Genomic DNA, 15373 nt, shown 5'->3' with positions numbered 1-15373 from the left:
AAGTGCTGGGATTACAGACGTGAGCTACCATGCCCGGCCATCTGACATTTTACTTTAGAAAAAAAAAAAAAAAAAAAAGACACCATTGGCCGGGCGCAGTGGCTCATGCCTGTAATCCTAGCACTTTGGGAGGCCAAGGCGGACGGACAGCTTGAGATCATGAGTTTGAGACTAGCCTGGGCAACATGGCGGAACCCTGTCTCTACAAAAATACAAAAATTAGCCAGGCATGGTGGTGTGCGCCTGTAGTCTCAGCTACTCAGAAGGCTAAGGAGGGAGGATGGCTTGAGTCTTGCAAGGCGGGGGTCACAGTGAGCGGACGTCGCACCTCTGCACTCCAGCCTGGGTGATAGAGCCAGATCCTGTCTCCAAAAAAAAAAAAAAAAAAAAAAAAAAACTTAGCAGGGAAAAACTCAGTTACCATTACAATCCCACAGATACCCTAATACAGTTTGATTCTTGTGTATTGATATTATATCTTCTTTCTGTATCATTTTTTTGAGACGGAATTTTGCTCTGTCGCCCAGACTGGAGTGCAGTGAAGCCATCTCAGCTCACTGCAACCTCTGGTTCACGGGTTTAAGTGATTCTCCTGCCTTAGCCTCCTGAGTAGCTGGGACTACAGGCGCCCGCCACCACGCCTGGCTAATTTTTGTATTCTTAGTAGAGATGGGGTTTCACCATGTTGGCCAGGATGGTCTCAATCTCCTGACCTCGTGATCCACCCACCTCGGCCTCCCAAAGTGCAGGGATTATAGGCGTGAGCCACTGCACCCGGCCTCTTTCTGTATCTTATAGGTAAAATCTCAAGGAATAAAATGTTAAGTGGCAACACTGGGGGCTCTGAAACCTCATGCTGCGCTCAGAGGAACAGTGTGAAGAAAATCTCTTATGATATTTAGGATATCTGTTCTTTTGCTCATCTTAGGGCACAGAGCTACTTTGAAATTACGTTAAATGGAATATCAGTGAAAATAAAGTTTACTATAAATAAAAAAGGGGAGCCAGGTGCAGTGGTGTATGCCTGCAGTCCCAGCTACTCAGAAGGCTGAGGCAGGAGGATTGCTTGCACTCAGGAGTTTAAGGCCAGTCTGGGCAACACAGTAAGACCCTGTCTCTAAAAATAATGATAAAAAATAAAATAATTAAAAGGGGGTATTATGAACTTTACGCCCTTTTGATGAATTCCTTTCTTAATCACCTAGTCTCATGCCTACCTCTACACACTAGTGAAATTGCTCTCTTCAGTTACTAAGGTCAAAATCCAATGACCTATTCTTATTCTTCAACTCTTGATCTTCATGTGCTCCCAACCACCCATTCCATCTTGGCATTTCTTTCTTACCACACTCTCTTAGCTCTATTCTTCTTCCTCCTCCTGCCTCAACCCTGCTCCTCAATGGTGCAAACCTAGAAACCAACACAGTACTTCCCTCCCATCTTCTTTCCTTTCTTATTCCTTCGGGAAGCTTCTTCAGCATACTTTCAGTTATCTCAGTATAGATAATTAAAAAATTAATGGCTCTAGACCTTTCACTACAATGTCTACAGAAAATGTAAAGGGAAGAACAGAATGCCAAGATTCAAGAATCAATTAATTACAAGCAGTCATCAGGGTACCACTATGTGCTGGGTCTTTTTGCTTTCAATTTGCTACAGAGATATTTGTGTGTTTGCCTCTCCTATAGAGCATGGTTAGCCAATTCAGAATCAGTTCATTTTAAGACACTGAAAGTTTAACCAAGAGCCTGATACTTATGTTTAACATGTGCCTTATAGGGATCTACGCCTGGGAACACCAAACTGAAGAGGCTGGGCTCCAAAATGTTATAGTCTATTGTTTACCTGGTGTCAGCCATTAAAATTGCCTTTGGTTTCTAGGAAGTATAAATGGACCCTTTTTGAAAATGTAATGAAAGCCATGGACAATTCACATAAACAAGTCACAGAATTTTGCATGTGAACTTAGATTAAGGACCACAGTTAAGTAAGTGCTGCTTTAAGTAGCATACTGATCCATGTCTGGTACTGAATTACACACTCATATTCTCAACTTGTTCACCAACTCCATATGGCAGTCCTTGTATTTCAATATAAAATCTGTTTTTTAAACCCAATTTAAAAATGGGCAAGGATCTGAATAGACATTTCTCCAAAGAAAATATATAAATGGCAAATAAGCACATGAAAACATGCTAACATCATTAGCCATCAGGGAAATGCAAATCAAAACCACAATGAGATACCACTTGATAACCTCTAGAATGACCATAATAAAAAAGATAATAACAAGCATTGGTGAAGATGGGGATAAACTGGAATCCTCATATACTGCTGGTGGGAATGTAAAATGGTACAGACACTTTGAAAAACAGTGTGACAGTTCCTCAAAAGGCTAAACATGGAGTTACCATATGGCTGAACAATTCCGCCCCTAAGTATATACCCAAGAAAAATGAGTCCATATGTCCACACAAAAACTTGTATACAAATGTTCATACTGGCATTATTCATAATAGCACAAAAGTAGAAGCAATCCATATGTCCATCAACTGATGAATAAACAAAGTGTGGTATGCCCATACAATGGAATATTATTCAGCAATAAAAAGAAGCACATACAGCCTAAAATATGTAAACCTTGAAAACATTGTGCTAAGTGAAGAGCCAGGCATACAAAACCACAATATATAATTCCATTTATATGAAATGTCCAAAATAGGCAAATCTGGTATACAGAAAGCAGACTGCTGGTGGTCTTTAGGGGGAATGATGGCTAATAGATATATAGGACTTCTTTTGGGAGTGATGGAAATGTTTTGGTGATGGTTACAGAACTCTGTGAATACACCAAAAAAAAACCCCACTGAATTGTACACTTCAAATGGATGAATTGTATGGTGTGTGAATTATATCTCAATAAAGCTATTAAGAACCGGTACCTTATAAAACTGTATGGAAAAAGCACTAATCATTAAAAAATTGACAAATTGGGCACCATCAAAACGAACTTTCTGCTCCTTAAAAGACACCATTTAGAAAAAACAAAAAACCAAGAGCAGGGTGCCTGTAGTCCCAGTTACTCAGAAGGCTTAAGTAGAAGGATCCCTTGAGCCCAGGAGCTTGAGGCTACAACGTGCTATGACTGCATTGTGAATCACTACTGTACTCCAGCCTGGGCAATACAGCAAGACCTCATCTCTTTTTCTTTTTTGAGATGGAGTTTTGCTCTTGTTGCCTAGGCTGGAATGCAATGGCACGATCTCAACTCACTGCATCCTCCGCCTCCCAGGTTCAAGCGATTCTCCTGCCTCAGGCTCCTAAGTAGCTGGGATTATAGGCATGCGACGCCATGCCTGGCTAATTTTGTATTTTTAGTAGAGATGGGGTTTCTCCATGTTGGTCAGGCTGCTCTCGAACTCCCGACCTCAGGTGATCCGCCCGCTTCGGCCTCCCAAAGTGCTGGGATTATAGGAGTGAGCCACTGCGCCCAGCCTTTTTTTTTTTTTTTTTTTTTGAGTCAGGGTTTCCTTCTGTCACACAGGGTGGAGTGCAGTGGTGCACTCTCAGCTCACTGCAACCTCTGCCTCCTGGGTTCAAGCGATTCTCCAGCCTCAGCCTCCCAAGTAGCTGGGACCACAGATGCTCACCACCATGCCCAGCTAATATTTGTATTTTTTGCAGAGACAGGGTTTCACCATGTTACCTGGGCTGGTCTCGAATTCCTGAGCTCAAGTGATCCATCCACCTCAGCCTCCCAAAGTGCTGGGATTACAGGGACCATGCCTAGCCTTAAAGTGTATTCTTTTTTTTCTTTTTTTTTCCCCTGAGACAGAGTCTTGGTCTGTTGCCTAGGTTGGAGTGCAGTGGCGCAATCTCGGCTCACTGCAACCTCCTCCTCCCAGGTTCAAGCAATTCTCCTGCCTCACCCTCCCGAGTAGCTGAGATTACAGGCGCGAGCCACCATGCCTGGCTTTTTTTTTTTTTGTATTTTTAGTAGAGATGGGGTTTCACCATGTTGGCCAGGGTGGTCTCAAACTCCTACCTCATGATCCGCCTGCCTCGGCCTCCCAAAGTGCTAGGATTACAGGCATGAGCCACCGTGCCCGGCCTTAAAGTGTATTATTTATCATACCTTTATCGTAGGTATGGATAGGAAAAAACACAGTATCCATAGAGTTCAGTACTATCCATGGTTTCAAGCGTCCACTGGGGTTCTTGGAATGTATTCCCTGCAGATAAAAGGGGACTACTATAACTGTGAACACAGTCAGAATATCTATTAACGACTAAGTAAGTTGTAGAAACTTGCAATGGTGTGTTAGAAAATCATCATTCACAAAATATGGTTATCGAAAAGGAGAAGATCTATGAGACAGAAGGCCCGAATGGGCATATGAGTCACATGTTTTTAACTCTTAAACTACTGGAGCACTCCGTCAGCACTAGGTATGTCAGGTCTGTGGGACGTGAATTGAACAGCTGGCCATCAAACTGCCAAATAGAGTATAGCTCAAACATAGATTCTTCCCACATACAAGAAACTCAAGCAATCCCAACCCCCATTCCTATCCCCCAGATTCTTCTGTCAGAAGACTCTGAAAATGAGAAAACATTTCAGTCATAGATGCAAACTTCTGTCTACTGATACAGTTTCTTTCCTTGGAAAACGAAAAAAAAAAAAAGGCGTTGGGGGAAAATGTCACACTAATATTCACAGTTGAGACAGTGAGTAGTATGCTTCAAAAGATTTGTACTGGTCAACAGGACCCAGCTAAAAGAATGTTGATTTATGAATCTATTTATCTAAGTAAGATACAGCAGTTGAGCCCACAGGAGTTAAGACACTGCTTCTTTCCTCTGCATAAGTCTTAAGAGGCCATAAACCAAAGAGAGCTAAACCTTTGCCTTCTGATATGAATACCATGGGTGAGACATAATAGTGAAGTTCTGGTTTAGCTACAATGGGCAGAAGTTGGAAGAAGCACTATAAAAAGTTCAGAGCCCTGGGTGCAGATTGGGCTCCTCCAGCTGGCACTGGATCCATCAAGGCAGGATAATGTCCTAAGAAATGACCTCATCTGTCTGGTTCTCTGTGGGACGGGAAAGACAGTGACTGAGGCAACTAAGCCATAGTCCAAGAGAAACCATCAACATACAATCATCCATTCAATCCATTCATCCACTGAACAAACACTGATTGAGAACCTATTCCATACCAGGCTCTAGCTAAGCACCAGGGATAAAATGATTAATAAAACAGATACAAGAACCAAGTGCAATGGCACATGCCTATAATCGCTGCTACTCAGGAGGCTGGGGCAGGAGGATCCCTTGAGCCCAGGAGTCCCAGGCTGTAGTGTGTCTGTGAACAGCTCTACATGCCAGCTTGGGCAATAGAGTGAAACTCCATTTCTTAAATTAAAAATTAAAATTAAAAAAAAGGCTGGGTGCCTTGGCTCACTCCTGTAATCCCACCACTTGGGAGGCTGAGGTGGGCAGATAACCTGAGGTAAGAGTTCGAGACCAGCCTGGCCAACATGGTGAAACCCTGTCTCTATTAACACAAAAATTAGCCACATGTGGTGGCATGTGCCTGTAGTCCCAGCTACTCAGGAGACTGAGGCAGAAGAATTGCTGGAACCCAAGAGGTGGAGGTTGCAATGAGCCAAGATGGCGCTACTGCACTCTAGCCTGGGCAACAGAGTGAAACTCCGTCTCAAAGAAAAAAAAAAAAAAAAGACAGCCAGGCGTGGTACCTCACACCTGTAATCCCAGAACTTTGGGAAGCCTAGGCAGGAGGACTGCTTGAGCCCAGGAGTTCGAGACCAGCCTGAGCAACAAAGTAAGATCCCCATCTCTATAAAAAAATTTAAAAAATTAGCCATGCATGGTGGCATGCACCTGTGGTCCCAGCTACTCAGGAGGTTGAAGTGGAAGACTGCTTGAGCCTAGGAGGTCAAGGCTTCAGTGAGCTGTGTTTGCACCACTTTACTCCAGCCTGGGCAACAGAGCAAGACCCGGTCACCCTCCAAAAATTTTAATTTAAAACATTTTAAAAAAGAAAAAAAAAAAACAGATACTGTCCTTGTGTTGATGGTTTTGAGGGCAGAAGAGAGACATTAAACAAACTGCTACACAGTATCTATGTGATTACAAGTATGCTACTTAGCTACAGTTGACAGTTGTCACGTGGGAAATGTGGAGATGGTAATTGAGAAGGCCTGAAGGTTGGAGATATGAATGACCTCTGCTCCATTTTTCTTAGAATCAAAGAGTGAGAATAGGGTTCCAAACAGGAATGTTAGACCAATGACCAGTGCAGGCTTGCCCCACCACTAAAGAGAAGCAATGACATGTGGTGCCAGTAAAAGTTACTCAAGTCTTCAAAAATTGAGCCAAGATCTCCCTGGCACTGGGGCCTAGTCATGACTGGATAATAGAGGATAAACAAACACATGATATAACTCCCAAGAAAACACATACAGTAATACACAAACCCAAAATAGTCTCTCACTGTCTCTCTCTCTTTCACACACACTAACTCATGCTCATTTATGCATGTACAACCTACCATCACAATCATAACCCACATTCTCAGCCTCACACCTCCAAAGGTATATACACACCTCACACGAATATATATACACACAAGCCACCGTACCAGGCTGGCTGCTGCTCCACTCCTCACTCTCTGGGGTGCTAGCAGTGGGTTGTCCCTCTGGGTCCTTTCCTTCTTCTTGCTTCTCCTGTAGAAGGCAAGCCTGATCCCAGCTTCTTCTCCTCATGGTTTGGGATGAAGCCCTAGGGTCTGATCCTGGCCCCTACCTGGCTCTCTGGCCATGTGGTGTTCTGCCCCAAACAGGCAGAATTTCTTCTAGGCCGCCAGCAGGAGTGCAGCTCCAGCAGACATCCCCCTATCACTTGAGCACAGACTCACATGAGCATGCACATCCTAATTAAACAGCCTGACTACAACTCTCCTTATTATCTGGTAGACAAACTGAGTACACAAAAACTTCCTTTGTGATGCTCTTACACGCCCAGTAGAATTCATGCTCTGTCCCTTCCAGCTTCTGCAGCTAGAGCCCTGGGTGTTCCCCGGCCTTTGGCCTAGGCACTGGACTCCAGTGATGGAGTTTTCCAGCTGCCTGCACATGTACTTTGGGTGCTAGTTCACCTGACTATGTCTTAACCTTGACACTAAACTGAGATGGGAGCTCTGGAAAATCAAGAGAGTGATTAATTCATTTCCCTTCAACCAGGTATAGGACCTAACTCAGGATGGGACCCCAAAATATGATGAGTGAGTCATTATGCATGTCTTCTCTGGCCCAGCTCCATAATCTGGATTGATGGAGGGGACAGTGGGAATTGAGGCATAGGCTATAGCTTCCCGCTCCCTTCCCCACTGCCCTCTTCCTACCATGGCCTCTGGCTCCGACTCCTCCTCTGATGGGCTCTGGTATTCCCTGCGCTTCCTCTTCTTCATGGGTTTGAGGAGCTCAGAAGCGCTGGTAGAGCCTGAGGAGTTCTCCACTATGACTGACCTGAGGAAGGGCCAGCCTTAGGGAAAGAACCACCCGCCCTGCACCACCCAGCCCCTCTCCTAACCCCTGAACAGGAATGAGGCTTTGGGGGCTGAAGGTGGAGCAAGTAGGGCTGCGACCTCCTCCCCTTACCGCTCCTGGAACAGCTGAGGGCAGCCATCATTAGAGGAACCAAGTTCTGGACCCGCGGCTTGGTGAGGCCCGCACGCCTGGCACTGACAGGTGCTATCATCCTCTGGGGGGTCCTGATTGGGATCTTCTGGAGGATTCTGGGGGTGGTCCTCTGCGGGGGCCAAATGGGCCTCAGGCCTCCCTCCCCATAGCAGCCACACTCAGGCTCCGCCCACGCCCCCTCAGGCCCTGCCTCCGCCTGGGTCCATCTCCGCATCGGATGGCCTCCTCCAGCCTTCTCCACCCCAGGACCACCCCGGGCCCCGCCCCCGAACCTTCTGGGGCTCAGGCCTCGCCCCACCCGCACAGGGCCCAGCTCAGGGCCTGGGGAGCGGGGCTCCTACCCGCCTGTCGGGGGCCCGCCTCGCCATCTCCCGCCGGGGCCCCGCCATCTTCGTATTCGGTCACGCCTTCCTGCCGCAGCTCGGGGCTCGGGGGCTGCTCCACTCCCGCCATGTTCAGCGGCTTATACTCGCTTATCCGGAACTGGAGCGCGGGAGGGTCTGAGGATTGCGACTCCCGTACGGGTCCTTGACCCACCTCGGAGTCGGTGCCATGGCCCTCTCTTCGCCTCATGCCAGCTCACGCCCTCAGCAGGCCTCAAGACTCCACGCCAGGGCGCCTCACTCCAAGCTATACCAGCCAAACCCTCACTCCAGGCTACGCCCCCAAGCACCTGCGGGGTCCAGTCCCAGGGTGCCCCACTCTAAGCCACGCCCCCAGGCTCCCACAGGCCCAGTCCCACGGTACCCCACTCTAAGCCACGCCCCCAAACTACCACAGGCCCACTCAGGGTGCCCCAGTCTAAGCCACGCCCCAGACACCCACAGGCCCAGTCCCAGAGTGCCTCACTCCAAGCCACGCCCCCATAGTCCCCAGGGCCTAGGAGTGCTTCAACTCAAGCCACGCCCCGAGAGTCCCTCACTCAAAGCCCACCCCTAGGGCCCATCATCTGAGCCAGCTTCCCCCACTTCCGTCTCAGGTCCGGCCTCCGGGCCTGTAAGCCCCGCCCCATGGCTGTGGTTTACGAGGCTTAGCCAATCCCCACAGACACTGACCCGCAGGCCGCCCCCTGGGGGCGGGGCCGCGGCCTCTGTCCATTCCAGAAGCCGCACTGTGCTGGTGCTGGAGCTGGCCGGCCCGGCGCTAAGCTGCGGCAGGACGGTGGCAGAAACTGGTTCGCAGCCGGCCACTTGCTCCGGGGCACCCACATGGATTGGCTCCCGGGGAAAGCAAGACACATCCAGGGCACTGCTGGGCAGGCCGAGGGTGGCCGAACTGGCTGTAAACAGATATATAAATAGACAGGACACAGGTGAGTCTAGTGGCCCTACCTCAATCCGGCCATGCATGTGTAGGCATGTGAAGGAAGGCAGGTGGAGGAGAGTGAAAACGGTCATCCCCTCTCCAGGATCCACACTTGCTTGAGCAGGTACAGAGATGCTCTTCCTTCCCAGACTCCTACCCTAGCTTGACTCACCTGGAATGATGAAGGCAGTTGCGGGCAGGTGAGGACCAGAACCAGGGCTGTCTCCGGCCACCAAGTGCATGCTGACCTCCCCTGTGGAAGGCCCCTTCAGTGTCCTCAGCATCTCCATTTCAGCATGCCCTTCCATCCTGGCAGGCCTACAAGCCAAACATAGCCCCCAGGGTGATCAGGTGGGGACCTTTGTTACAGCAGCAATGGAGATGTGAAGGGATGGGGCTTGAGAAGCTAGCCACCTTCAAACCCGTGACCTGCAGAGAAAGGCCTCAGTCCTGTGGGGAGTAGGGTGTCTTCAGAGACCAGCATCAGGTCTGGCTCCTGTTCTGGCCAGGCCCTGCACCTCCCCAGTCTCTGTAAGGATGGTAAGGATGGGTAGGGTGGCATGTGTGAGGGTACTTTGTAAACTGTGATGTACAAAACTGACTCTGGGGAGCATGACTCAGGTCAAGGTTCTGTGTGGCCAGTTGTCTCCAGGACATAGCCCAGGCCACATCCAAACTCACCTTTTTCTTGACCCCACCTCTATCCCCACTGGAATCACTCCCTCCTCCCTCTGGGGATTCAGAGACCTCAAGTACCAGGTTTTCCTTCACCCATACAGGGTTCATCTTCCTGGGAGGTGGGATCTTTCCTGATCATGTTCTTTTATGGCCCTGTCCACCACTCCCTCCAACCCCAAGCACAGGGTGGGCACTCAGACATCTGCTGAACAAATGTATGCATCTGAAGAGCAAAGACATAGTGTACGAAAACGCAGTCAAGTCAGTACGTGATTTTGTTTTAATAATGCAAAGGCAGTAGAAGCATTTCACAGTTCATTCAACAGGTAAAGACATAAAGAAAAAGACCTAGAGATACAAAGAATATACTTAATATCTATTTACTCAGCACCTAAAATGTACTGACCACTGTCCTACTTGCCTTACCAGCACTGTCCAGTAGAATTTTCTGTGATAATGAGAATGTCCAATAATTAAACTGTCCAACACAGTAGCCACTAGCCACATGTGGCTACTGAGCACTTGAAATGGGCTACTATGACTGAGGAACTGAATTTTTTATTTTATTTAATTTTAATTAAATTTAAATAGTGACCAGAAGGTAGGTACAGTGGTGCATGCCTGTAGTCCCAAGTTCTCTGGAGACTGACACGGGAGGATGGCTTGAGCCCAGGAGTTTGAGGCTAGCCTGGGCAACATAGCAAGACCCTGTCTCTGACAAGAAATAAGTAAATAAATAGCAACAGTAGCTATGACTATTGTATTGGACAGCACAGCTTTAGACGTATTAAAATCGGCCTGTCAGTGCTACCTCCAAAACACACTGAAGGTCTAACCACTTCTCTCCATCTCCATTGCTGCCATGCTAGTCCCAGCCAACATCAGCTCTCTTTGGACTTCTGAAATTGCCTTCTAACCCATCTCCCTGCTTCCTTTCCTGCACCCCTACAGTCTACTCTCCAGTTGAAAAAGTTTTAAAAACATAAACCAAATCACATAATTTCCCTATCTAAATTCTTCAGTGGCTCTCTATTGCCCTTACAGTAAAATCAAAGTGCTTTGCCCTAGAAAATCTGACCTCTGCTTTTCCCTCTGGCCTCATCCTCCACCACTCTTCCCCTGTTCTCTGCACTCAACAGACTCTGGTTTCCTTCTATTGCTTGACCAACATTCCCACTCACAGCCTTTGCCCTTGCTCTTCCCTCCCTCTGGAATGCTCTTCCCCAAGCTCTCTGCTTGACTGGCTCCTTCCCATCCTCCAGGCCTTAACTCAATAGTCACCTCCTCAGAAGAGGTCTTTCTTTACCAATTTTTTTTTTTTTTTTTGAGATGGAGTCTCACTCTGTTGCCCAGGCTAGAGGGCAGTGGTACCATCTCGGCTGACTGCAACCTCTGCCTCCCAGGTTCAAGCAATTCTCCTACCTCAGCCTCCTGACTAGGTGGGATTACAGGCACATACCACATAGCCTGGCTATTTTTTGTATTTTTAGTAGAGACGGGGTTTCACCATGTTGCCAGGCTGGACTGGAACTCCTGACCTCAGGTGATCCGCCCACCTCGGCCTCCCAAAGTGCTGGGTTTATAGGCGTGAGCCATCGAGTCCGGCCTGACCAAGGAATTTAAAGCAGCAGCACACCCCTCACCCCATCCCACCACTATCTGTCTCATTACTATTATATATTTCTTTCTTTCTCATCCTTCATTATAATCAATAGTGATCTTCAATTATTTATTTCTGTGTTTGATCAGTCATCTCCACATAAATGCTGACCGTCTGTCTTATTCATTGCTGTATCCCCAACACTTAGTACCTGGCACATAGTAGGTGCTTAGTAAGTCCTTGTGTTGGATTTCAGTAACTTGAACTTGTTAATAAAAAACAGTGTATGGGGCCGGCTTGGTGCCATGTGCCTGTAATCCCAGCTACTGGGGAGGCTGAGGCAGGAGAATCGCTTGAACCCGGGAGGTGGAGGGTAGAGGTTGCAGTGAGCCGAGATCGTCCCACTGTACTCCAGCCTGGGAGACAGAGCAAGACGCCGTCTCAAAAACAAAAAACCAAAACCAAAACAAAAAAACACTGTATGGGCCCAATGCAGTGGCTCACACCTGTAATCCCAGTACTTTGGAGGCTGAGGTGGGAGGACTGCTTGAGCCCAAGAGTTCAAGACCAGCCTAGGCAACACAGGGAGACTCTGTCTCTATAAAAAATTAAAAAATAAAAATAAGCCAGGTGTTGCAGTATATGCCTGTAGTCCCAACTACTCCAGAGGCTGAGGCAGGAGGATTGCTTGAGCCCGGGAGGTCAAGGCTGCAGTGAGCCATGATCTCACCACTGTACTCCGGTCTAGGTGACAGAGCGAGACCCTGTCTCTAAAGAAAAAAAAAAAAATTAGCTGGGCGCAGTGGCTCACGCCTCTAATCCCAGCACTTTGGGAAGCCGAGGTGGGTAGATCACCTGAGGTCAGGAGTTCAAGACCAGTCTGACCAACATGGTGAAACCCCATTGCTACTAAAAACACAAAAAAATTAAAAAAAAAATAGCCAGGTGTGGTGGCAGGCGCCTGTAATCCCAGCTATTTGGGAGGCTGAGGCAGGAGAATTGCTTGAACCCAGGAGGTGGAGGTTGCGGTAAGCCAAGATCATGCCACTGCACTCCAGCCTGGGCAACAGAATAAGACTCCACCTCAAAAAAAAAAAAAAAAGAAAGAAAGAAAGAAAGAAAATTATAAAACATAATTCCCTGAATTTCAATTCCAATTTGCTTTGCACAGCTGAAGTACTTGTACTATTTTAAATACCTTTAAATAGAGTTAGGCTGGACGTGGTGGCTCACGCCTGTAATCCCAGCACTTTGGGAGGCCAAGGTGGGTGGATCGCTTTGAGCTCAGGAGTTGGAGACCAGCCTGGGCAACATGGTGAAACCCCATCTCTACAAAAAGTATAAAAGTTAGCCAGGCAGGCCAGGCGTGGTGGCTCACACCTGTAATCCCAACACTTTGGGAGGCCAATCAGTTGAGGCCAGGAGTTCAAAACCAGCCTGGGCAACATGTTGAAACTCCATCTCTACCAAAAATACAAAAATTTAGCTGGGCATGGTGGAACACGCCTGTTATCCCAGCTACTCAGGAGGCTGAGGCAGGAGAATCCCTTGAACCCAGGAGGTGGAGGTTGCAGTGAGCCAAGATCGCGCCACTGCACTCCAGCCTGAGTGACAAAATGAGACCCTGTCTCAATAAATAAATAAATAAATAAATAAATAGAGTTAATCTTTTTATTTGAAACACTGGCAGTTAAGAGTGAATGTGGTTACTTCTGAAAGAATTTCACTCTGTGTCAAAACCTGTCACATCTCAGGTGTATTGAAGAAGCTGGATTTGAAGACTACGTTTCTGTTTGGGTTCGCTGCCTCTTTTCCAGCAAGCATGGGAGGACCAAGTAGGTGTCACCACCATTCTGTGCTCTGGGGTTACAGTCACAAACATGACAAAATGCTCTCATGAAGCTTATATTCTGGAGATAATGGATGAGGTTAGGGCTGGAGGTATAAATTTGAAGACCAGCATGTGTAGATGGCATTTAAAACCACAGAACTGGGGCGAGGCCTGGTGGCTCATGCCTGTAATCCTAGCACTTTGGGAGGCCAAGGTGGGAGGATCACTTGAGCCCAGGAGTTTGAGACCAGCATGGCCAACATAGTGAGGCCTCAGCCTCAACAAAAGATTTTAAAAATTAGCTGAACATGGTGGTGCACCCCTGTGGTCCCAGCTACTGGGGAGGCTGAGGTGGGAGGGTTGCTTGAGCTATGATCACACCACTACACTCGAGCCTGGGCGACAGAGCAAGACCCTGTCAGAGAGAAAGGGGAGGGGAGGGCAGGGGAGGGGAGGGAAGGAGAGGAAGGAAGGAAGGAGAGAGAGAGAAAGAAAGAAAGAAAAAAGAAAAAACCACATAACTGAGTATAAAGAAAAAAGTGGGAACTTTGGAGCACACCCACATTTATAGGTTGGGAAGAAGAAAAGGGTCTAGCAAAAGGGACTGAGAAGGAGTCTGCCATGAAGTGAGGGGGGACTCAGAAGAGTCTGGGTTTCTGGTGGACACTGAAGAAAGTTTTCAGCCTTCTGCCGTCAGCCTCTCTTGGAACTGCTCTGAGCCTAGGGAGCTACCTCACTTGAAGGCTCTCCTAGAAGCCGCCAGCCAATGACGAGTTGCTATGAGGTGTAAAGACCCCACCCCCTTGCCTTACTTTGGAACACCTCTGCAGGGCCATCTCAGTTCCAGAGCTTCCATTAGGTCAGGCTGAGGCCTCTGTTGAGACTACATCGGCAGTTCAGCTTCTTCTTCCGCCCAACCCGTCATTCCCCTACTGGTGATATTCGCAAGAGCACTCCGATAAACCTACACTCAAATCTTGCTATCGGAGTCTGTTTCGGAGGACCCGACCTAAAACAACCATTGTAGCCCCAGCCCAGAGCCGTGCACATAGCAGATGCTCAATAAATATCTGTTGGCTGAATGTGTCCATGGGTATTTTCTCTTGATGTCTGACAAGGTTTTCTCAATCCCTTGCCTTCCAAGGCCTTGTGTACAAAAACGACCAATAAATGTCCTCACTATAGGTGTTGGGTGGGGAGTAGAGCCCTCGACAGCTACCCAGAAAACAACACACAGCAAGGCTGAGCGCTACAAACTTGGGGCCTCGGCCCCGCCCCTCGCCGCAGCTGCTTCCCGGACGCGGGAGGGGACGGAAGCGGCCCTGAGCGCAGGGTTCCAGGATCGGGACCCGCCACCAGCCTCCCGGGACTGGTATAGGCAAAGGCGGGCGGGGCGGTCACTGATCCGACAGTTCCGCAGAACGGTTACTTTTTAAAACGCTAAAATGGCGGAATTCTTTTTATTCTTTCTCTTTATGGCCAAAAAAAAAAAAAAAAGAGAAACAAAAAAAATTCCATATTCCATTATAAAAATCGAAAATTAATGGTAGGAAAGTTTGCCAAATGACTCATTCATTTCCCAAGAAAACCAAAACCCCGCCCTCCACACCTTTCCATTAATAAAAAAACTCTTAATTGATTGCGTATCTCCAAACACGCAGCCTCCACCCTCCTCGCCCCTCCTGATCGCAGCCCGAAGCCACGCCGCAGGGTCGGCTGGGCCTGGAGTCCCGCACCCGCCTGGTCCCCTGCGCGCTCCGCCCAGACCGCTTTCCCCGGCGTTTTCCCGAACCTCCTCCCCAGCCCGCGCCCCCCGCCGGAGGCGCTCGGAAGGAGCGAGACGCCGGGGCCACAGACCTGAGCCCTCGCCGCCCTGGACGGAGCGGGGTGGCGCGGCGCCCAGGGGACGCAAGATCTGAGCCCACGCACCGCTGGGTGCTTACCTGCTTGGCCAGCCGGTGGCCGCCCAGCGCCTAGCTACGGTCCGAGCCGGGCGCCGCGCGCCTGCGCGCTCGGGGGGGCGGGTCCGCCTCCCTGCAGGACGCAGAGCGCGGGGCCCGAGCGCCGGGCACATCTGCACGGCCCAGGCGCAGGCCCCGGCTTCTGTGGCGCCCGCGCCCTCTTGCCTGCCTTCGAGGCCCTGGTTGTGCGCGCCTCATGCCCCCTCAACCTAGGACAGGTTTGCCGCACGGGCGTGGCGGGTCGAGATTTTTCCTGCCCCCGAACCCCTGCATC

At 48.8% G+C, this 15373-nt stretch overlaps 1 protein-coding gene across 14 annotated transcripts in view; it reads right to left on the bottom strand.

Moving 5' to 3' along the window:
* Positions 1–15154, bottom strand: part of L3MBTL1 (L3MBTL histone methyl-lysine binding protein 1) — a 43281-nt gene extending 28127 nt beyond the window's left edge. For 9 of the 14 annotated variants that reach the window (XR_010154030.1, XR_010154031.1, XM_016937937.3 and 6 more), the window contains exons 1-7: positions 15082–15153; positions 9202–9347; positions 8780–9003; positions 8066–8207; positions 7683–7833; positions 7427–7550; positions 6665–6749 (exon numbers count right to left, since the gene is read on the bottom strand). Coding sequence is in view for 12 of the 14 variants with exons in the window: in XM_016937937.3 (XP_016793426.1) it covers positions 6665–6749; positions 7427–7550; positions 7683–7833; positions 8066–8207; positions 8780–9003; positions 9202–9337 (862 nt within the window). In the remaining 2 variants the exon portion in view is untranslated. Of the gene's footprint in view, positions 1–6664; positions 6750–7426; positions 7551–7682; positions 7834–8065; positions 8435–8779; positions 9004–9201; positions 9348–15081 lie in introns of those variants that run through there. The other 5 variants (XM_016937940.4, XM_016937941.4, XM_063802533.1 and 2 more) reach the window with 2 other exon arrangements.
* Positions 15155–15373: the final 219 nt, after the last annotated feature.

Source organism: Pan troglodytes, chromosome 21, assembly GCF_028858775.2.
Source record: "Pan troglodytes isolate AG18354 chromosome 21, NHGRI_mPanTro3-v2.0_pri, whole genome shotgun sequence".
NCBI classification, from domain to species: Eukaryota; Metazoa; Chordata; class Mammalia; order Primates; family Hominidae; genus Pan; species Pan troglodytes.
This window is presented reverse-complemented; position numbering and strand designations above follow the sequence as displayed.